Here is a 24,214-nt window from a genome sequence, read left to right on the forward strand (position 1 = left end):
TTTTTTTTTTTTTTTTTTTTTAAAGAGAGAGAGAGAGAGAGAGAATTTTAATATTTATTTTTTAGTTTTTGGCGGACACAACATCTTTGTTTGTATGTGGTGCTGAGGATCGAACCCGGGCCACACGCACGCCAGGCAAGCGCGCTACCGCTTGAGCCACATCCCCAGCCCATGTAACTTTTCTTTATCATGTGTGTTCTCCATATTGAGAAAGATCATTTAAAATCTTTTAAAAAATCTTGATGGCTCTGTCAGTGTTGTTCAAATCAGGGATATGTAATATAAAATTCATGATGGTTAAAGAAGACTCAATTATATTTTCAATATTTATAACTACTGAAAGCCTTAATTAAATTGCAAACATGTGAACTAATTCAATTTTGAGATAAGTACATAATCCTAAGTCTAATAATGAGTCTATTGACCACCTATTGGGTTTTAACCATACTTTAAATATTTGGTCACATTTCTTACTCTTGAAATCCAGAACGGGCTTAGGGTAATTACTGACAGTGTTTAACAAGATTGGGTCTGTCATTTCATGTCACAAGACCAAAGCAGGAGTGTAGGGAACTTCTGAGAAATGAAATACCAGTATTTTTACAGCTACTTGTAGGCCATAAAAAAAGAAATCAGATTTGTTCTTTGCGAAAAATGCAGGACTGGCCACCCACCAAGATATTGTTACACCGAGAAAATAAAGCCACCAGAGACAAACCACACCACCACTGCTTTTATCCCAGCACTGAAGAACAAAGTCAGAGACCAGGAAATGGGGATTGGGGGGGTGGTAAGTAAAGGAAGAGAGACTTTTTCCCCTTGACTTTGCCTTCATTAATCTAAACCCAGGGTGCTGATTTTCTGAGCAGTCAGGAGCAAACCTCCCTGGTTCCCCCTGTTATTCAGTAGATGTGTGTGAGCCCTCGTTGGGTACCTTGTACCATTCTAGGCACCTGAAATGGTAAACAGGACACAGGCTGTAGTCTTCAGGGGACTTACACTGTGGCAGGTGTCCCCATGAGAGTGGCAGGCCAGATGGGAGGGGCTGATGAGGAGCAGTTTCCTCTGGACCTGGGGATGGGAACCTTGCTGTGCGCTGTCCCTGAGGTCCCTGTAGCCTTCCTAAGGAGACTTGTCCCAGGCTTAGTCATCAAGTCTCCCTGGCCCTGGCTCAAGACCATGTCTGTCTTCATCAGTGGCAGAGAACAAAGAAGAAGTAGATACAAATCAGAGAATTCAAGATAGTGGCAGGATACCTCAGACAAAGGGTTTGAGGTATTGGGTCCTGAAGTCAGTGTTTAAAAGCTGATATTGATAAAATGGAGACAAATAGAAAGGATAAAACAGAATTGATTCTGATAACAGCAAAAAAAGTAAACCCTTTGCAATATTGATAGAAACTGGGGGCTGGGTGTGGCTCCTTGGTAGAGGGCTCAGCTAGCATGTATAAGGCACCACATAAAAATAAATAAATAAAATATTTATTTTATTACATAATGTATCCATCTACAACTAAAAAAATATATTTTAAAAAAGATAGAGACTGAACATATAAAAGATAAGGAAAGATACTCATAGATAAGAGAAATGTAAAAGAATTGAAAATACTACATGAAGTATATTTGTAATAAATTTGAGTGTCTAGAGGCAAAAACTAATATTGCAAAATAGATGGAGAATTTAAATAGGTTGATTAGCATCAAAGAGATTAAAAGGTGAAGAGATAATGTTTAAAATGAATAGATTGATTATTCACAAGTGAATTATCTCTAACCTTTAAATAATACATTATCCCAGGGTTACTTAAACTATTTTGGATCATAGAAAAAGACGGAAACCCGCCAGCTGTTTATGAAGCCATGATTTAATGGCAGAACCCAATAGAAATTACAGTAAAGAAAACTGCAGATCAATTTTCTTATACATTTTAGGTGGCAAAATCATAAGTAAAATACTAGTAGATAAGATTCAGCGGTGTATCAAAGATCATAAGCTATTTTGACCAAACAACTTTTATTTTAGAAAAGAAAGAATGGTTTACTATTAGAAAAATCTGTCAACAAACTAAAAGAGAAAACTAGATGATCCTTCCGGGCACATGGCTCATGCTTGTGATCCCAGCTCCTTGGGAGGCTGAGGCAGGATTGTGTGCTCCAGGCCAGCTTGGATCCCCTCTTGGGAAAAAAGAAAGAAAGAAAACTGCATGATCATATAATTCAGTGCTAGAAGGACTCTTGGTTAAAATTCAGGTGTCACTCCTGCTAAAAGCTCTTCAGGAGAAACAGAAACTTAACTTTGATTCAGACTCTTTGTTCACGCAGCACATTTTTATTGAGCACTCCATCACATGCCGGCGGTGTTCTCCCTGTGGGGTGAAAGCAGTTCACTAAGCGGACAGAAGAAGCCCCATGCTTCGTGGAATTTCCATTAGCATCTGGGAATCTTCCCATTACAGGAGAAGACAGTGAAACGTCTGGCTAGTCCAATGGTAGTGGCCATGATGAAGTAAGAAATAGAGGGGTACCACGTAGACACAAATAAATAAATAAATAAAATGAGAGTGTTGTGTCCATCTACAACTAAAATATTTAAAGAGAGAGAGAGAGAGAGAAAGAAAGAAAGAACAGGCATTAGGAAGTTGCCAGGAGGGTGGGAATAGGATTGCTTGACCTTGAGGGACTTTGGATGGCAGGAGAGAAGAACAGACAGAAATTCTTGTCCTCCCCGGAGGAGACAAGAAAACAAACCACATAGTGTGACAAACATATAATACATTGGGGGATTTAATGAAAAAAGAAATCAAGGGGAATAAAGGGTTAGTACCCAGGGAATTGGGAGGCTTAGGTTGTTCCCACCTACTCTCCTTCCTTGAGAAGGTGGGGTCTGCTGAGAGTCTCTAGCAGGTGAGGGTTACCCAAGTGGGTATCCAGGTAAGAGTGCTCTGGACAGAAGAAGGTCACTGTGAAGATGACGGCGGGGATAGGGGACCAGTCTGGCCTAGTCAAGGAACTGCAGAGACAGCCTGGTGGGACTGGAATAGTGAATGGAGGTGAAGGTCTTATGGATTGACTGTGGCTTGTTGGCTTACCTTCTGCCTTGTCTATCCCTGTAAGGATGGACTACTTCAATAGCTTAATGAATCTTGTTGAAGCAGATGCCCTTGTCACTCCCACCCATGTCAAGACAGAATTGGACTGGCTAATGTGGAAGCCTTCCCATGAACCTGTCCCCAACTAAATCCCCTGTGCTCTGTCCTGGCTCTCTTAGAAACCATTTATATGTCTCTATCATTTTATCACCCAAATGTGCATCCCTAGATGCTCTAGTTTAGTCTTACCCATTAAAAACAATTTGGCATGTCTTATAAATTTGTATCTTTGAATCCCCAAGTTTCCAAATTTCCTCCCACCAGTGCTGGTGACTGAACCCAGGGCATTGCTTATACTAGGCAAGTGCTCAACCCACAGGGTCTTGCTACACTGCCCAAACTGACCTCAACCTTGCAATCCTCTTGCCTCAGCCTCTCAAGTTGCTGGGATTACAAGGGTGCAACACTGTGCCTGACTCTCTGTTCCTTTCTTTAGCATGTATTTTATTTTTTAAGAATTCAGGCCAAATAGCCAGTAATGTTATTCATAAGTTAAGTCTTATTGATTGCAATTTTGCAAATGAACTGCTGACTGTCCAACAGGTTCTTCATACTGATTGGCAGTTGAATCCAGAGGCTGTCAGACAAGGATCTGATTGGGCAGTGTTATCCATTACACGTGGTTGTCTATCTTCTTGTGATTTTTTAGCAGCCGTTGATCCTTGGTACCAGATTCATCAGTTTCTTGGATCTTGCAAAATTTTGATATTCTATTTCTCTTTCCTTGTGCAGATAATGGAAAATTTTTCTGAAGAGATGCATCCTTATACCTACTATGTTGTTACCCAGTGTAACAGTTCATATAGGAAAGATGTGATAAATACTTCTTAATTTGCCAGTTTTCAAAATAATGTATTAGTTATTTATCACTTTCCCAAGAGACCAATTTGATAGATTTCTAATTTTGTATGTGTTCATGTGGTGCTGGGGATGAACCCAGGGCCTTGTGCATACGAGGCAAGCACTCTACCAACTGAGCTAAATCCCCAGCCCTCTGGTTAGTTTTACCAAGTTTTATCATCTGGCCACTCGCAGCCTCTCCTGGTTGGTTCCTGAGTACTTCTGCCATGACCCTAGTGGTATCTGAAAGCACCTTGCTGTTTAGTTCTTCCAAATGCCCTCGTTTCTTTTAATGGATGATGATACTTCAGTACCACTGTCTGGACAGAAGTGAGGCCAGTGAGCTCCACTGGCAATCCACAGAATCTATCTCATATTTTCCTTTTAAATCCACTCCGTGGGCACAGCTGGGTGTGGGTATGTGTGCACATGAACATGCCTCTTCAGTTCATACTGAGGCCTTCAAGTCAGAAGCATCATTGAGCGTTGGATCTTTATCACCACCTTCACATTAAGGCTCTGCTGGAAGGGCACAGGAAGACAGACCTAACTGAGTGCAACTGGCCACTTGTTGCAGCCATCATTGAGAGTGGTGAGAACATCCACAGAAAGACACTTCTGTATGTGCTGCCTCCTGCCTCCTGGGTTTTTAACATCAGTCTGTACAGCCCACAAGCCTATCAATTCTTCTAACTCCCTTAGTCTTGGTCTTTATGGAGAGTTACTGCTGCAGCTTGGATGTGGCTTGTCCCCCAGGGGCTCACAAGGCATTGGGCTGTGTCCTTGGAAGGGACTTGGGTCATTTTCTTGGGATCCCTGAGTTGGTTCCTTTAGAGGGCTGTTCTACAAGGGCAAGACTGGCCTCTCCCAGCCTCTCTGGCTTTCTGTCTGGTGATGTGACCCCTGCTTTCAGATTGGCTCTCACCACTGTGATGCCATCAGGTTCTCACCAGAGGCCAGCTGGTGCCTGAATCACAGTTCTTAAACCTCCAGAACTGTGAGCTAAACAAACCTCTTTTTTTTTAATGTTATCCAGCCTCAGTTATTTTGTACAGTAGCAGAAAGCAGATGAATACCGCTATGTATTTAACATTAGCTTAGTCCTTTTTCACGGCACCCCCATCATCTTGGTTGTCTGAGCTCACTTTCTAGCACACTGGTTGGCAAACTATCGTCTGCCACCTGTGTTTGTGTACATTTATTACAAATAAGAATTTATTTTATATTACAAATAAGAATTTATTATATATTTAAAAATTTTAGTGTGTTAACACACTAAACATGTTTTATTACAATTATACATAGTGAAATGATTATTTCAGTCAAGAAAATTAATATACCCTCATCTCACAAAGCCTCTTTTTTTGTGGTAAGACCATCTAAAACCCACCGTCCGGACACTTCAGTACCCCATGTGCAGTGCAGCACCATTAAGTCTGGTCCTCGTGCTGTGCACCTCATCTCAGGACCCACCCGCTCATCCTGTGTGAGCAAGACGGTGCCCTAGACCTGCATCTCCCAGGCTCCTCCCCTCCCTGCCCTGGATCCATCATCCTACTATGTTTCTTTGTGTTCAGCTTTTTAAAGATAATGTGTATAGTCAAATCATGTAGTGTTTTTCCTCTGTATCTGGCTTATTTTACTTTTAGCAAGGTGTCTACCAAGTCTTCCGTGTTCGTGCACTGAGCAGCATTCCACTGTATGTGTGTGCCACAGTTTCTTTATCTGCTCATCCCTAGGTTTTTACAGATTTTTTAAGGGTTGTAAAAAATTTAAAAGGAGAATATGAGATAGATTCTGTGGATTGCAAAGCTTAAAATATTTGCTGTCTAGTCTTGTACAGAAAAAATTTGTTGGCATGTACTCTAGTAGGGTTTAGAATCCATGGTAACAATCTTCTCTGAGTTTGTGATTTTTATAAGATCTGTTCTGTGTCCCACTCCCTGTTCTTTTTTTTTTAGTTGTAATTGGACACAATACTTTTATTTTTTGTATTTATTTTTATGTGGTGCTGAGGATTAAACCCAAGGCCTCGCACATGCTAGGCCAGCACTCTACTGCTGAGCCACAATCTCAGCCCCTGTTCTGTGCCACTTATAGTTAAAAGTCATTTTTGCTGGATGTAAAATTCTTGGCCTACTTCCTTCCATGTGTGTGCTAAACAGATTGATCCTTATTTTCCTCCCTGAGATAAAGTATTAATGTTGTATAAGAAAAGAAAATTACAGGACAATATGCCTATTGAATATAGGTATAAAAGCCCTCAACAAAATATTAGCAAACTGAATTTTAGGAACATTCTACATCATGGTCAAGTGGAACTTCTCTCTGGGGTGCATAGGTCCGTCAACATGAGGATCAGCATAATGTGCCCCAGTAGCAGGATGATGGGCAAGAGCCACAGATCATGCAGCTGACGCAGAGAGGGTTTAAGAAGGCCCAGCAGCCTTGCAGGATGAGAGCAGAAGTGCACTTGGCATAGCAAGGCCTGGGAAACAGGCCACCCAACGTCATGTTCAGGGATGGAGAGCCCAGCCTTCCTCCACCTCCAGGAACAGACAAGCACTAGTGCTCACCACTTTCTATCTAACACAGTCCTATTCAGAGGGCAAGAGAAGGAGATGGAAGGCATCCAGATTGGGAAGGAAGACATTGAAGTGTGTCTGCTGACAGTATGCTGCGAAGCATAGAAAACCCTACCCTCCAGGAAAAAACTGTTAAAACTAGTAAATGAATTTAGTGACGTTTTAGGATATAAAATTAGCATACAAAAAATCAGACACGTTTCTATGTACTAACAACCTATCCAAAAAATAAATGAAGGAAACTATCATTTTTTAAGATGAAAGTTTAAGACAGAATCCCAAAACTTAGGAATAGTTTTAACAAAGGAGTTAAAAGATTTATACATTAGAAACTAGAGAGCACTGATGAAAGAAATTGAAGAAGACAAATAAATAGAAATATCTGATGTTCATTAATCGGAAAAAATAATAGTTAAAATGTCCATATGACTAAAACTGATCTGCAAATTCAACATAATGCCTATGAAAATTCCAATGAACCGAGCATGGGGGTGCATTCCTGTAATCCCAGTGGCTCAGGCTGAGGCAGGGGAATCTCCCGAGTTCAAAGGCAACCACAGCAAAAGAAAGGCCCTAAGCAACTCAGTCCTTTGTCTAAACAAAATACAAAATAGGGCTGGGGATTTGACTCAGTGATTGAGCGCCCCTGGGTGCCGGGTTTCTGTTCTCAAGACTAAAAGGCTCAGGGGTCACTCCAGTTGAACTGGGCTAACTGGGCTGTGCAAAATAACCACACAAGAGACACAAATACCTTTTTCTTTGGGGTAGTTGTGACGGCTCCTCTGACCTTAAGGGTCCGCAGAAAGAGAGACAGCGAGAGCACGCGCTGACCCCTTTTATGGAGGAGAAGCTATTCAAATGAGGCAAGGGGTCAGATTTCAGGGGGCTGAGTCTATCTTCATGATGTCCACTGTCAGCAGGTTGACTGACACCTGGGTAGGCCACACCCAAGGGCACAGTAAGAGAAGGGGACACACACAAGGCACTTCCATGGAAGATTCTATCCCAAACAGGGCAAAGGGTTATATTACAAAGGAACAGGTGAGCATAGCTTCACCCATGGGGCTGTAGCAAGACACACCCATGCACGAGACACCGACCCTCGAACCCAAGAAGGGTGGGGAAAACTCTGCCACATTTCTGTGAGTGAGCACCTCAGCACCCAGCCAGGGAGTGTGACCCAGTCACGTGCAAGGTTGGTCTCCCACATATTCCCCCTTTCTTAGTATATTTTTTTTTGAAATGTAACTGGGAAATTTTATCTTTCAGTCACTTGACTCTTAGTCCAAGGTCATCACAATCTGCTATTGAAACACAAAAAGAATTAGTAGAAAACATATCATCTTCATAATACAATCAACTTGGAAGATCCAGGTTATTATTATTATTTCGCCAAATACTCATCAGAAGATTTAATCTTTTCCCAATTTTATTGGGAGGTATTGTGTTTGGCCATAGTAATATAGACATTTTCATTGCCATGGCATTTAGGCCTCTCCATAAACCATAGAGAAAAGGGCTCACTTGCATTATTTATTTGCCTCTCCATAAATCATAGAGCAAAGGGCTCACGCATTATTTATTTGCCTCTCCATAAACCATAGAGCAAAGAGCTCACTCACATTATTTATTACATTGTCTTCTAGAGCATTGTTACTTAGTTCTCATCCTTCCATCAGCACTTATCTGACCATGAAGGATTTTGGAAGTAATTTAAGTCAAGCATTAAGAAAATCCATACATTTTAAGTTTTAAGACATAGCTACAAAGGCTGTAATTGAATAAGCAAGGAATAATATTTAAAGTAGTCACTTTAGGGATTATGAGACCAGGAGTTTGCCTAGCTCTGGTTAATTGACATACACCTGTTTCAAAGCCTGATTCAGCATATTATAGCTCTGAAATATTAGCTGGCAATAACTAATAATACAATAAGTTGTATTCTTACAGGCTACAGGATATTTATCATCCTTTCTCTTAACTCTCATATTTAAGGAGTTAATTAGGTCTGTTAGTAATATAAATACTCTTGGAAAAATCTATTTTAATAATATTTCCAACAATTGTCCATATATGTAAATGTCACTAAGTCCAGCATAATTGGCTGGCTTGGGTTTCTCATCTGCTGTCTCGCATATGTTCCTGTCACTGGTGTGGTCAGTTAGTTGTTCGGCTACCTCAGTCACAGGAGCTGGTGATAACTGGCTGGTGACAAACCTCAGGTCGACGTCCAGTAGCTCGGTTTCTTTTTGGAATGCACACAACTGTTATAGGGTTTGAGTGGGGCGTGCCCGTCAATCATACATAAGCAAGATAATATCCATAAGCCAATCATCTTCTGCCTAATGTAACCACACTGTGAGGAAACACTGTTGCAACTGAAGGCTATTCCAACATGTCCTCCCCTTTTATTAAATTTGTTTCCAAAGGAGAACCATGATGAGAGAAGAAGGAAAAAGGGAAAAGCATAGGAAAAAAAGTGGAAGAAACAAGAAAGAGAAAAGCCTCCAGACTGGCCCATTCCTGTAGCTGCAGTTGTTTCCTGTTGTGTGAGCACGCAGTCGCTGTTGACTAGGTCTCTGTCACTTGGGTTCTGATCAGAGCTGGACGTGGGGAGTAAAACAGCCATGGGGCAGGAGACCTCTCTCAGAAGGGGAGAAGAATTAAGACTTTGCACAGGTGGCGGGGTGAGATTCTGTGCCTCACCTCTGTTGGCCCCAAGTTTTCTCCTGATGGCCCCTCTGTGACTGTGCCTGTCTTAGGTTGTTCCTCCCTTGAGGAATCATTGACTAAGCAGCCATCCTCCGGGGCCAAACAGGGTGATGTGGAGTGTGCAAGGCATTGTCCCCGAGAGGGCTCTCTGTCTCCTTGGTAGATAATGCCCCTGTGGCCTCTACACCAGCATTTACCTTAGGATCAGCAAACTCGGGTTTCTTCTCCGTGGAAGGTCCAGCTCACAGCACTGGGCTGGTGAGGCTGCGTTCAGGAAGGAAGGAGAAAGGCCACAGACAAACAGTAATATTGTGACAAAGCCAAGAGACACAGATAGATGAAGATGCTAAGACTCAAGGCAGATCCCTCATACAGAACTGGCCCTTAGTTGGTGTTACTTACATCTGGTCCATAGCCACCATCCACATGGATGTGGAACAATCCGTTATTTCACTGTCTTTTTCTCAAAAGATACTTCCAGACAGTCTGTTTACCACAGAATCAATATATAGGTAAACTGACCATTACAGTCAGGACAATTAATCTAGTTTCATGGGTGGACTTTCCAGTCCACACTGCAAGACACATTAAAGGTGGACCTGGAAAATGGGTCCATACAAGTCTTTTCATAATTTTTACTTACCTGACAAGCTCGTGAAGCTGCATGGCTGTAAACTCTGTAGCTGGAAATCGATCTTCCTGTGCCAGGTTTCTCAGTCATTATCATGATGACGGGTTTAAACTCTCCTTTGATATCAGATTTAATTCACTGAATCATGTTCAGTAACATTAAGACTCTCAATATTACAATTTAAGAAAACACTTTAAAATATTTGTAAAATCTAGTGTGCATCTCTGGGGTCCTGTAATCCCCCTTTTTTTTTACTTAATAAAATTGAGTAAAGGTTTGGCATAAGTCATAGTATCATTAGTTTAAGTTATAGATAATAATACAGGTATTTAAATGATAAGAATAGATTTACCTTTTATTGATTATTATAATTTTTTAATATAGACCTGTTGATCCATCCTAACAATTTAGAAAGAACCCTCAATCTCTTTTTGAGGGAAGGTTTCAAAATATCTCTATATTTTAGAATATTATCTTTTAAATAGGTATCTCTTAATTGCCTTTTAAAAAGTATGATTAAGATTATCTTTTAGTGTAGGGAGCATTATATAAATCTTAAATATTTTTATAGTTAATAGGTCCAGTCAGAGAACTTACATAATATCAATGAATTTTTAAAGTTTGTAACCTTTATTGTTCAAAATTAACATTCGACTTTAATTTGGAGAACCTCAGTCCTATAATTTTTTTTTAATTTACAATTATTTAACAAACAAAATATGTAAAAATTAACAGTATCTTAGTGTATTAGAATCAATCAAATTTAGTCTTAAAGGACAATTGTCAAAATTGGAGTCTAAGTTAGCAGTTTAATATACTTAGTGTTTAATCAACTATGTGAATTTATTTACCAAAATTAATCTTTGTCTTAAACAGCAAGAATCATTTGACAATAAAGACCTTTCTTTAAAGAAATAAACTTAACATTTTAATAGGTTTTATCATGTCAAAATATGGACAAAATCTTAGCTCAAATCAGTTTAGTCAAATTAGGAAAATAGCCTGAAATATCCTTGAATTAATCAGTTAAAATTAACTGTCAGTTCAGTACATATAACTAAATTATAGTCAGTTCAGTACATATAACTCTCTTTTTTAATTGTTTTAACTTTTTATATCATCTGTTTAGATAATAATATAAAAATCTTTTTATTTAGGAAAATATTTTTATCATTAAAATTTAGAATATAAAGACCTTATTTTACCTAAAGATGATTTTTTTGTTTTGTTTTGTTTTTAGGAACCAATGTGTGCTTTCTCTTTGTTGAAGCATCTTTTTGTTTTAGAATTTTTTTCTAGTTATACATTGGAACAATTTTTGAAAACTTTAAAATTTATAAACAAATTATTGTACTTTGATAAGAAATATCAATGAAAATATAGTTAAAATCCTTAGATATTTTGTAGACAGAATTATATTTGTTTATCATCTTATATGAGTTAGTACAATAACTTGAGAATTAGAAATTACTTGAAGATTGTATTTTTTAATGCAAATTTATAGTAAATACATTTATCTCAAATATCTATATCTGAAAGGCAGAGTAAGATCCTTGTGTATACATATTTATTTTTTATAGTCAGGAATGAGAATAAGGATTTTTTGTTCATCACAGGAACATTGCTGGCTTTGTTCCTGTGGCGAGCAAATGTATCCCCATAACCTCCAAAATTAAAGTTAAATACAAACAAGCATGTTTGATATCTCTTATCAATAGAACATTATTTATTAACACAACTATAAAAAAACTCAGGTTATTTAACTCAGAACTAACTTAAAGTTAAGGCTGCAATGTAGAAAACTGTGGAATTAAATTTTGTCGGAAAAAGATATCTTTCGTTAGCATTTACAGGTAAAAGCATTCTTTAAAATACAGGCTCTGAGCAGCTCTGGTAACAATCTGAAACAGTAAGTACAAGTTAGCAGCTGGAAGGCGGGACCAGAAGTCCTGTCTGAGTGACTGTGGAAGAACCAATCCGAATCCCGTGAAAATGTGGGAGGTGGGACCAGGAAGCCCGCTCCTCCAGACTCTCATCTCATGGTTACCATGGTGACGCAGACAACATGGAATCCACTGCCCGTTGTCAGAGCAAAAGTTCCCCAAGAATTTTCCTAACCAATTGCATTATTTAGTTTTGTTTGTATCCCCCGCCCACCGCCAAGATCTTTTGGCGGTAGCAGCTTGGTTTGTGTCTGTGACCTGCATTTGCAGCTTGTGTACTCTGGCATCCTGCACTTTTTTCTGTGGCACGTAGGTGCTCCAAAAGTTTTTTAGCAGCAGATGCCAGCATTACCATCAGATCTTAGTCTGTGTTTGGCATTCAGGTCAAGTCATTTAAGGGTTAAAGGCACTGCTGGCCGCTGGGGCTAGGACCCCTTAGCGAGCTGCAGCAAGCAGCAGCGGCTAAAGTCTCTTGTCCCCAGTGGCTGAGTTACAGCCATTCTGATTCATAGGACAATCATGTAGCAAAGAGGTCAGTACAAACTTTCTGAGTATTGACAAAAACAATAGAAAATTGAAACTTATTTCTTTCCAGGTAAACATCACAACATTTTCTCTCCCTTTTGTCACTCTCATATCGCAAACATGTAAAACATAAAGGCCAAAAAAATTTTTTTAAGCATTTTTTTATATTTATTTTTTAGGTATAGCTGGATATAACACAATGCCTTTATTTTTTTGTGGTGCTGAGGATTGAACCCAGGTCCCGCCGCACTAGGCAAGCACTCTACCGCTGAGCCACAATCCCAGCCCCCAAAAAATCTTTTATAAAGATTTAAAAAAACAATTTCTAAAAATCCACAAAAGCGCTGTTTCCATGGAGAGGACTTAACTCAACAACACAGCCCACTAATCATCTTAATAACTATTTTTATTTAGAGTCTCTAGATTATACCCCAATATTAAAAATTTTAATGTCACAGATTTTCCTTACTTTCTACAATTCAGCCCACAATACTCTGCAATCCTAAGCATACTTAACTTGGAGAGAATTACCAAACTCACTAACTTTCTTTAATATTTAAATTGGAGTTCCCTTAGGAGCCAGCATTTGTCGCTTTTGTCCGGGGGGCTTAAAGACTCAGACCTTTTGCCCCATGTTGGGCGCCAATTGCCGGGTTTCTGTTCTCATGCCTAAAAGGCTCAGGGGTCACTCCAGTTGAACTAGGCTAACTGGGCTGCACAAAATAACCACACAAGAGACACAAATACCTTTTTCTTTGGGGTAGCTATGATGGCTCCTCTGGCCTTAAGGGTCCCCAGAAAGAGAGAGAGCGAGAGCACGCGCTGACCCCTTTTATGGAGGAGAAGCTATTCAAATGAGGCAAGGGGTCAGATTTCAGGGGGCTGAGTCTATCTTCATGATGTCCACTGTCAGCAGGTTGACTGACACCTGGGTAAGCCACACCCAAGGGCACAGTAAGAGAAGGGGACACACATAAGGCACTTCCATGGAAGATTCTATCCTAAACAGGACAAGGGGTTATATTACAAAGGAACAGGTGAGCATAGCTTCACCCATGGGGCTGTAGCAAGACACACCCATGCACGAGACACCGACCCTCGAACCCAAGAAGGGTGGGGAAAGCTCTGCCACATTTCTGTGAGTGAGCACCTCAGCACCCAGCCAGGGAGTGTGACCCAGTCACGTGCAAGGTTGAATTGCACTGGAAGCTGGATGTTGGTGGCACATGCCTGTAGTCCCAGTGCTCCCCCTGCTGGGCAGGGCTGGGACAGGAAGACTACACAGATTTGGCAACTTAGTGAGACCCTGTCTCAAATGAAAAATAACAGGGGCTGGGGATGTGGCTCAGTGGTAGAGCACCCCTGGGTTCAATCTCCAGTACAAAAATGAACACACCAACAAAAACTCAAAAGCAGTCCAAAAACACATGTGGAACCACAAAAGACTAAATAAAGACAGCAATCATGAGCACCAACTAATATCAGCATGTTCTGCAAAGCTCAGGTGGCCAGGACAGAATAGGCTGGCATAAAAACAGACACACTGCCAGCAGGATGGGGCAGGCATCCAGATGTAGACCTTGCATTATGTCAGTGGATCTTCAGCACAGGTGCCAAGAGCCACACTGGGGACAGGACAGTCTCTTGAATAACTGTCACTGGCAAACCTGGATTCCTAGATGCACAGGATGAAATCAGACTGGTGCCTCATGCCGTGCACCAAGGGCAACTCAGAACAGAGAAAGATTCAAGGTAGGAACAGAAACTGGGGGGTTGCCGAAAGGAAACGGGAACGTTTTGTGGTGCTGGTCTGCATTACGACTTTTTGAATTTGACAGCAGATTCACAGGCAGCAAAAGCAAAAACTGGTCAGTGGGTGACTTGAAACCTAAGAGGTTAGGAAACAAGGCACACATAGCCACTGCCCTGTCAGCAGTCTGTGTGGTTCTATGTGCACATGCAGTACATGTGTAACACGTTCTTATAAAGTGGAAGTGCCATCACATTTTAAAGTCCTGTTTCCTGGGACAGAGTCTGAGCATTTTCCAAGGTGGGAGCTCTGCAGAGGAGACTTTGGAGAGCCTTCCTCCTGAGCGTTGCTGGGCTGGGCTCGTTGCTGGGCTGGGCTCGTGCCTCGGGCATTCCTTCTCATTCCTGTTGCTTTTCCATCCCTGTGGATGCTTTAGTGCAGAGGACGTGGTTTCCTGTGGTGGTTTCTATGTGGTTTGACTCACAACTGTGGCTCGGCAGAGAACCTGGCTGTCATGTTCAGTTATGGAGGATGTGGTCACCATGGCTATTCTAGGCTGTGGCACTGGCCCTGATCCTTGCAGGAGAGCAGCAGAGCCTGGACACCTGCAGTGGGGGACCTGCTGAGTCAGATGCCTAGCCGTGCTGGATGGGGCCCTGGTTCTGAAGTACACCAGTCACTCACAGTGATATGAGGCTCCAGGAAGGTGGAGGGTGCCAGAATCCTAACTAGTTCATCTCTAGGGCACTTGAAGCCTGAGGGTTGGTTCATTTCTGGAAGGGCTGAAGGAGCTGGGGAGATCTGATGAGCTCTGTTTGCAGATCATTGTCTAGAGAAGCAAATTATGCTGTCTGAAACCAGGACCCTTCTCCTCTGATAACTGTTTTCTTCTGAACAAGGCGGACACCCTGGCCTATAAAGGGCCAGGTGCTCTTGGCTTTTCAGCTGTATAATTTCCCATGATCTCTTGTAGAGCAGGCTCTTCCATAGACAGTGTCAGGCTGCCTGTTGTGGTAGAATTTCACGTACACGGCATTGGCAGCAGGACAGACTTGGTAGTTAGCTTATCCTGCTTTTGAAAATTTTTTGAAGCTGTCCCTGTTAGTGATCTTTATCCCCAATCTCTGAGGATCAATGTTTCTTAGGTAATAAAGCCGGATTCTACAGGCCCAATTTCTAGGTCTGTACTCTACTCACTATGCTTTGAAAAAAGAAAAACTAAGTACCTAGAACTCGTGAGAAGAAAGGCAGGGTGAATCCAGAGATCGGATATAGAACAAAAAAGCCACTCTTAAAAGTTTTTTTGTTTTTGGTTTTGGTTTTGGTTTTGAGGATTTTAAACCCAGGGCTGCTTAACCACTGAGCCACATCCCCAGCCCTTTTTATTTTATTTTTTAATTTTTTTAAGTTGTCAATGGACCTTTATTTTATTTATTTATATGCAGTCCTCCACACTGGCCAGGTTCTTCTGTGCAGAGAGTTGTAGTGAGCCTTGTGCCAGGAAGACACCCCCCCACAGAAACCCTGAATTCCCTTGTGATGCAGCCTTAGATCAGGGTGGACAAAACTGTCTGTAGTGGGCTAGTCAGTATTTCAGGTTTGCACACTGTGTGGTCTTCACCTCAGCTACTCAGCTCTTCCCTTGCCTCAGAAGAGCATCATAGACAATATGTAAATGGCAGATCTTGCTGTGTTGTAATGAAATTTTACAAGTGTTAAAATTGGAATTCCATGAGATTGTCATGTGTTATGAAATATTACCTGATTTTTTAAAAAACTGTTTAGAATATAAATGTCATCCTCAGCCTGCAGGCCAGATAAACGCAGGCCATGGAACTGGGTTTGACCCAGGACCTGGCTTGCCAGTCGCACCTTAGCTGTTGGGGGCTGCCTGACTGCAGCAGAAGGCCTGTCCCCACAGGTGTCCCCACAGCCCTGTGTCCAGCCGCTGCACTTTGATCTTGTGTGCATGGTGGTCTCACTGGATTCTGAGCTGCTGCTTTTTGATTCTGAGCTTCTTGAGAGGAGGCCCATGGGCTGCAGTCATCTTTGTGTGCTTATTACCTTAATACCCGGACACACGATGGGTATTCAGAACATACTGGGCTTGATTCATGCTTAGAAATGTGCACTGCCATTTCTGCTGCTCCGATGACAGGCAGCAGGCCTTGCCATGTGCCTCCCGGGGGTATTCACGGTGGCACCTTTCCTGACTCGGTGCTATGTAGCAGAAGCCTTTCCAGGGTCATTCATTCTGATGTCCTGTGTGTCTCAGGTTGGGCTTCAACATCTGATCTGCAGAGCCGTGCTGCATTGGTGTGGAGTTGTAGCAGGTAGTGTTTGCTGGGCCCGTGCTGCTACGTTCCAGGCAACTCCAGTTTCCCCCAGACTTCTGATAACTTTCTGGTCATTTTCTTTGTTCTGTATAGCTCAAACAAAACGAAGCAGCAACATAAAAACACTCCAGTGCTTTCCTCCACATGCTCTGTCCTAATGCCCGTCAATACCGTCCACCCAGGCCTCCAGGCCAGAAAGCAAGCTCATCAGAGCCTCCTCTTCTCTGCACTGCCATATCTACTTGGTGGCTAAGGCTTATCAGTTTTTAAAATAATCTTTGGAATTTAATTTCTATTTCTTTTGGCCTGGTGGAAACCTTAAGTGTTTCTTGACTCTTTCAAAATATAAATGAATCAGACACAGCATTGTTACCATTTTCCTGAACCGGCAGGCCTCCTCCTTCAGTCTTCTTGCAGTTGTCAGCGCTGAATGGTAATCATCATCATGCAATCAGACCCGCCCTCAGTTAGGACCCTTGGTTTTCCCACCATCGTCTAGGTACAGCCACCTTCCAGTCAAGGCACACCAGACTGTGTGGGACCTTGGTGCCTTCACAGATGCATCTCAGACTTCAGAAATTGTTTGGATCTTAAAAGGTATGTGTAACACATCATCCACTTACCATGCCAGCCCTCCATGGCAAACACATCCCAGGGTGTGTGTGTCCAGTGGAACAGACTAATCCTTTTGGTTTGTTTACATTTTGCTGTCAAACGAATTATAGGAAGATGTTTTCGGAGCTTTTTGGATTCAGAGTTTGGACTCAAGAGATTGTGGCCCTAGCTATCCAAGGGTCTACCTGATGGAGATTGGCTCTTCCCAGTTCTAAGGCCCATTTTGTGCATCTCTTCCCAGTTCTGCAGTGAGCAAGGTCATATTAGCAGCTGACATCAGTCATGGTAGGAATTACCCGTGGATCTCAGTAAATGCCCCACAACATGCTTTGGTGAGTGCATTGTCAAACCTCCAGTGCAGCGCTGTATGTACCTGTTGTATCTACAGTGCACTGGAACGGTCAAGCCCTGTCTATCTGTGCTGCATCAGATGGAGGGCAGGGCTTTCAGGAAGGCACAGGAGGTGAGCGTGCAGGTGATGAGGAGGTGGCAGTGAGAGACACTGGAGAGGCAGACACTGTGGGCTCACCCAGCTCCTTTATTCCCAGAGCAGGTGACCCTGGGCAAATCACTTGCTTACCCATTGAAAAGTAAATATTGGTCACCTCCCTCTCCTGGGTGGTTGTAAGGATTAAATTAGATATATATACCCCATGCCTGACTTAGATGGACAGAAAATGTCACTCTTTGTGTCCTACAAGCTTTCTTTTCCTTCTGAAGTATTTTTGTTTGTTTGTTCTTTAAGTCTCTGCAGACATGACCCCCATTCTCTAAAGCCCATTTGCACACAGAGGTCAGCACTGGATGCTCTTAGTGTCTCTCTAACTCATCCTTAGCCATGGTCTTACCATGAATCTCTTGTGCCCATTTGTATAAGCTGCTATAACATGCTTTTTTCTATGAAAAGCTTCAGTCATTTACTTGATACAGATTTATTGAACATCCATCATATGTTAATGTACTAGGTGTGGGTGATGGTGAGATTACTAAGATGCAGACCCTCCTGTATCCTGTGGGGTGATGGATAAATGTGGGAGACCAACCTTGCACGTGACTGAATCACTCTTCCCGGCTGGGTGCTGAGGCGCTCAGTCACAGAAAAGTGTTAGAGCTTTCCCCACTCTTTTTGGGTTCCAGGGTTTGTGTCTCGTGCATAGGTATGTCTTGCTACAGCCCCATGGGTGAAGCTATGCTCACCTGTTTCTTTGTAACATAACCCCTTGCCCTGTTTAGGATAGAATCTTCCATGGAAGTGCCTGTGTGTGTCCCCTTCTCTTACTGTGCCCTTGGGTGTGGCCTACCCAGGTGTCAGTCAACCTGCTGACAGTGGACATCATGAAGATAGACTCAGCCCCCTGAAACCTGACCCCTTGCCTCATTTGAATAGCTTCTCCTCCATAAAAGGGGTCAGCGCATGCTCTCGCTCTCTCTCTTTCTGCGGACCCTTAAGGTCAGAGGAGCCGTCACAGCTACCCCAAAGAAAAAGGTATTTGTGTCTCTTGTGTGGTTATTTTGTGCAGTCCAGTTAGCCCAGTTTACCTGGAGTGACCCCTGAGCCCTTTTGAGAGAACAGAAACCCTGCAGATAAGCCAAAAGGAAACCACTATTGATGTGCAAGCAGAGGGCTTTTTCAGTGGTAGAGGGGAACTCAGGTCATGGCAGCAGGCAGGAGAAAGTGGTCCTGTCCATGAGGAGGGTACGGCATGTGGACTGGATGTAGCTGGGGAGTGGCCCTGCTCTCCTCATCCCATCGCAGTCTCTGGTGGGGTCGTTTATCAAGTTCTTGCTTACCCATTGGACTGGCCTGCTGCTGAGACACAGGAAGCCCACATGGGCAAGACAGTATACTTTACCACAGTGCTGCTCATGATGAGGCTGGGCAGTTACCAATTGCTTCTGTCCTGGAAAACCAGGTACTCTTTACCTGGGTTAAGAATGTCCAGCAATGATGATTAGGGGTGATACTGTGGGGGCGGGGGGGGCGCGGGGCGTGTACAGGGTGAAAGTGCGTAAGTTGAATCCTTGAGAAAACTTGAGGGGAAAGAATGTGGTGTAGAGGCAGCAGGCAAGTTTGAGTGGTGGTGCCAGACCCCCAGGGAGGAGCCACCCTGCTGCACATCTGTCCTGAGCGGAGCCTTTGAAAGACTCTCATCCAGTGATGAGCTCTGCAGTGAGGAGTCAGATACCTCAAGGAAAAGAATGTTTACCTTTGCTAGATTTGAGTGGCTTCTGTGCGTTAGGGTATAAAACTCCTGAGCACTTCCGTAGGACCCCAGATGTCATTTCATTTATGTCATATCTTTTTTTTTCTTAAATCTTTATTTATTTATTTTAGTTTTTTTAGGTGGACACAATATCTTTATTTTATTTTTATGTGGTGTTGAGGATTGAACCCAGTGCCCCGCGCATGCCAGGCGAGCGTACTACTGCTTGAGCCACATCCCCAGCCCCTATGTCATATCTTAAGGTCATTAGGCATTTGGTCAAAGGTGGCGTAATCTCCAGGTAGAGATTCAGAACACATTGTCCTGTAGTCTTAATTCTGTGATACTGAAAATCATAAGCAGCACTTTTTCTGTAGAAAATAGGAGTCTTTGGGAAGTCAACAGAAAGATAGAACAGTGGATATTTTGCGTTCTTAATGGTTTGTGCTTCACGGTCCCCCCCAGTGTTTTATTAAGAAAATTTCAAACATGCAGAAGAAATTGAAAGAATCATGCCCACCAGCAAGATTCTACAGTTAACGTTTTACTGTTTGCTTTATTACATACCTGTCCATCTCTGTCCCTCTCTCTAGTCGTCCATCAGTCCCATTTTTTAATGCATTTCAAGTAAGTTGACAGTTTTTCTGAGAGGACTTACCTTTGTTACCCTCCCATGCTGTGATCAATGTGTCAACACAGTTTATACAGATGTTTTCAAAAGCCTGACCCTTTTCCCTGCTTCTAGAAAACTAAGGTTGCCAGTAATCACTGTCCACCTTAAATTATTTTTTAAAAAGTCTGGTAAATAGATTTAAACCTTATTAGTGCCCTCCTTTGCAATTGCTTTATAATCCAATTATAATTTTTACCAAAAATAATTCAGAGTTTTAAATTATAAGTCATCAAAAATAATTTAGTGTTTTTTAACATTTAAAAAAATTTTTTTATTGGTTGTTCAAAACATTACAAAGCTCATGACATATCATCTTTCATACATTTGATTCAAGTGAGTTATGAACTCCCATTTTTACCCCAAATACAAATTGCAGAATCACATCAGTTAACATTTTAAAAATTTAAAGCAAGTATTTATTGCATTGTTTTCAGAGTGGAAAGATCTACAGACCAAGTCATCAAGCCAGTCAATGTGGGAGCTCTGTCAAAATGGGTGGGGAAGATCCCTCCAGATGTCTTACAAGATATGGCAGCGATTGCACCCATGCTTGCCAAATTGGGGTATGACCCTTACGCCAACCCACCCAACTACGGGAAGCCGGACCCCCGGATCCTCGAGAACACCAGAAGGGTGAGTGAGTGCCCCAGGGCAACTGGACATGCAGTCGGACTCCAAGTGGCTTTTTCCTTATTTTAGTTCTAGCTTTTTTATGATCAAAAAATTGTTCTAAATTAGAGTGATTCTGCGCATGAGTGCTTTATTATCAGAAGTCTGCATTTTAAAGACAATTGCGGCTGTTCCTGTGAACCATGGGGACAGCTCTTCAATGAGTGCTGCCCCCTTCTAGGAGTAGTACTCACATTGGAGAGATTCATCCGTAGCTAGTTCCCACAACTTTGCATAATACCAGAATCATTAAGACTTACTTTGCAAGCCTTTTTTCTCTAAATCTAGTGGATACGTTCCTCTTAAGTGTTTGTGTAGAGGAGGTACCACCTCTCGGGACCCAGTATGTGGGAAAAGTGGCTGAACAGGTGGACGCACCAGCCTTCCAGCTGATGGACGGCTGCTGCCACGGGCAGTTAGCTGTTCTTTGTACAGGTCAGGTTGGTGTTTTTACAAGCACTCTTCCAGAAAGGGCTCGCCTGGGTGAATGCTGCTGCCATCTCAAGGCAGATCTTCCGCGTTCTTTCCAACAACTGTTGTCGGACATCCCTGACCTCACTGTGCCATTTCAGCCATCTTCCAGGGTGTGGTGCCACAGCACTGAGCCCTTCACGCTGGCTCCTGTCACCATCCACCTCCAGAGTTTTTTCCATGTCCTTTTGTGTGTGTTGGTGTCCTCCCCCATAGCCTTGTGATAGGTCATCTCTTTATTCTCTTCCTTTTGGTACTCTTAGTTGGAAACCTGGTGACAGTGAAATGTGTTTCCTGAGGCCATTCGCGTGTGGATCCCCTGCTCTTAGTCACTTTCAGTTCTTCCTTCAGTTCTTCATTTGTGGCAATGTAGGAAGGGCTGTCTATTATAAACCATTGAATATGAAAATAAGCTTATTTTTAAGTAATCTTTATCCTTTTTATACTTACATATAAACATTTTTAATATAAAAATTTAAGTTCAAGCTGGCAGTGGTGGAACATGCCTGTAATCCCAACTACCCAGGAGACTAAGGCAGGAAGATTGCAATTTTGAGGCAGACCTGGGCAACTTAGTAAGACCCTCTCTCAAAAAATAAAAAAGGGCTGGTGATATGGTGTGGCTGTGAGGTGTCCCCCAAAAGCTCACGTGTGAGACAATGTAAGAAGGTGCAGGGGAGAAATGACAGGGTCAGTGAATTAACCTCTGATGGGATGAACTGGTTGGTGGCTGGAGGCAGATGGGTGTGGCTGGAGGAGGTGGCTCACTGGGAGCATGGCTGTGGGGTAGATATTTTGTATCTAGAAAGTGGAGTCTCTCTCTCTGCTTCCTGATCACATTGTGAGCTGCTTCCCTCTTGCCACGCTCTCCGGCCATGATGGTCAGCCTCACCTTGGGCCCTGAGGATATAGAGCGACCTGCCATGGACCAAGACCTCTGATACCATGAACCTGCAAATAAACTCTTCCTCCCTTACAGTTGTTCTGCTCAGATATTTTAGTCACAGCAGTGAAATAGCTGACTAAAACAGCTGGGGTTGTGGCTCAGTGGTAAAGTGCCCCTGACTCAATCCCCAGTACCTCCCAAAGTATACATATTTATAATAAAAAGTATTTTTTTCACTATATAAAATTAAAATAGTAGAAGAATGAAAATTATTTATAATATTACCTAGATACATACAATTCTTAATATTTTAGTATATTCCCTGCCCTCTGCATTTTATTAAACAAAGGTAAGATCATAAGTTATATTTCTTCCTTTATGCACGCAGTTTCTGTCTAACCTTTTCCTATTAGTACTGATGGACATTTCCCATCGTGTGCCTGCTTTTTTACGCATAATGCAGTGTACCATCACAGGAGCCATCGCCAGTTCTTCCTGAAACATAGTAGTGAATGAACGAATAGATGAGCAAACAGAATACATCTCCCTAGTAAATGTCCCTAGTCCATCTTATCGTTTTTCTCTTGTGTTTCTCTTTGACAGACGATGCTGTATCAAACATCTTTGAAATACTAAATTTTAGGTTTTTATTTACATTTAGACTAATAAAAGTGGGAGTAAGCCAGGTCCAACCATCTGGGATTTTTTTAAGATGCTCAATATATCTTGATAAGATTTTTTAAAAATATTTATTTTTTGGTTGTAGTTGGGCACACACCTTTATTTTATTTATTTATTTTAACGCGGTGCTAAGGATCAAACCCAGGGCCTCGCATGGGCTAGGCAAGTGCTCTACTGCTGAGCCACAACCCCAGCCCAAGATTTTTTTTAAAAAATACTTTCAAGCTGGAGTTGTGGCTCAGTGGTACAGCGCGTGGTGCCTGGCATGTGTGAGACCCTGGGTTCAATCCTCAGCACTGCATATTAATAAATAAAATAAAAAGATTCATTGACAACTAAAAAATATTTTTAAAAAAATATTTTCAGATTACCAGCATAATAGAGGTGATTCTATTTTAGATTTTTGCTAATTTTAATAGGTTCCATTGACTAACATAATTGAACATTTTCCAGTTATTAGCTGTGTGTATATTATTCTTTCATGTACTGCCTCTTGACTTTTAAAATGCTTTATGTGATTTAAAGTTTTGTGAACTACAGCTTGCTAAAAATGAAGCAGAAATCAGTCTAGCATCCTGCCTTCGTAGTCTTGATTGCCTTTCTGTAACTGGTAATTTATAGCTTTCCTCTGCTGGGGGACTTTATGAACCAGGATACATGACTACATGGCATTGCAAAGGTTTCCCAGAGCAGTAGCCAGTGTGGGTTCCCCACTACCATTGGCTTGGCGATGCTGCTCTCGGTGCTCATGAGGGGCAGGTCAGGAAGCTGCTCTGGTTTGAGTCCGTGTGACTGAAGAATGGGTTTCACACTGGTGACTGGAAGGGTTTCAGAGCACACTGCAATACAGCTTTTCTTTCCTTCTTTTTGGTCTTTGCCTGTCTCTTAACTGACAATAATTTTGAGGAAGAAAAGATAAAATGTGAACTATAATTGCATTTTGAGTCCTTTGTAATGATGCACAACAGAGGCCATTGTGTGTCTTGAAATTGGGTTTCATAGATGTTCTTATGTGATAGCTCATGGAATGGAATTACAAAAATTGGTAAGAAACCAGTGCCTGGGGAAGGGGTTGGTTTGCTCCCCTCTCTTTCTCTCTTTCTTTTTCCAGGAAGTCTAATTAACCATGGGTTCCTACTTTTTGGATTGTAAATTACTGCCCCAGGAGTCTGACCACTCCCTCTTGAAGTGTAACACCTGTGAACAGAGTTACCTGTTTTTTTTTTTGTTGTTGTTTTTTTTTTTAGGATTAAGGCTTTTATAAAAAACAAAACAAAACAAATCAAAACCCTAGTCTCTAGTAAGTTCGCAACTATGTATCTATATGAAGAGTTACCTGTTTCTGTGAGCATGCTTCATGTTAGAGACTCTGCATAAGGCCCTCAGCCACATAGGTTAGGAATTTTTTTTAAAAAGATGGAAAAGCCCTAATGTTAGCATAGGTCTAAGATGATGCCAAATAACCTGTAAATATTATGAGAAACTGTAGATCAGGGCTCAGAATTTGGAGTGTTTGTTTTCCTCTGTCCCCTCCCCCCTCTCCCC

General features: G+C 42.0%; 1 protein-coding gene across 3 annotated transcripts in view; it reads left to right on the forward strand.

The window, feature by feature from the left end:
* Positions 1-24,214, forward strand: part of Tpst1 (tyrosylprotein sulfotransferase 1) — a 93,045-nt gene that overhangs the window by 45,633 nt on the left and 23,198 nt on the right. For all 3 annotated transcript variants that reach the window (XM_015491388.2, XM_015491389.2, XM_015491387.2), the window contains exon 3: positions 20,397-20,595. In XM_015491388.2, the coding sequence (XP_015346874.1) occupies positions 20,397-20,595 (199 nt within the window). The remainder of the gene's footprint in view (positions 1-20,396; positions 20,596-24,214) is intronic.

Source organism: Marmota marmota, unplaced genomic scaffold (assembly GCF_001458135.2).
Source record: "Marmota marmota marmota unplaced genomic scaffold, marMar, whole genome shotgun sequence".
In the NCBI taxonomy this organism is placed as follows: domain Eukaryota; kingdom Metazoa; phylum Chordata; class Mammalia; order Rodentia; family Sciuridae; genus Marmota; species Marmota marmota.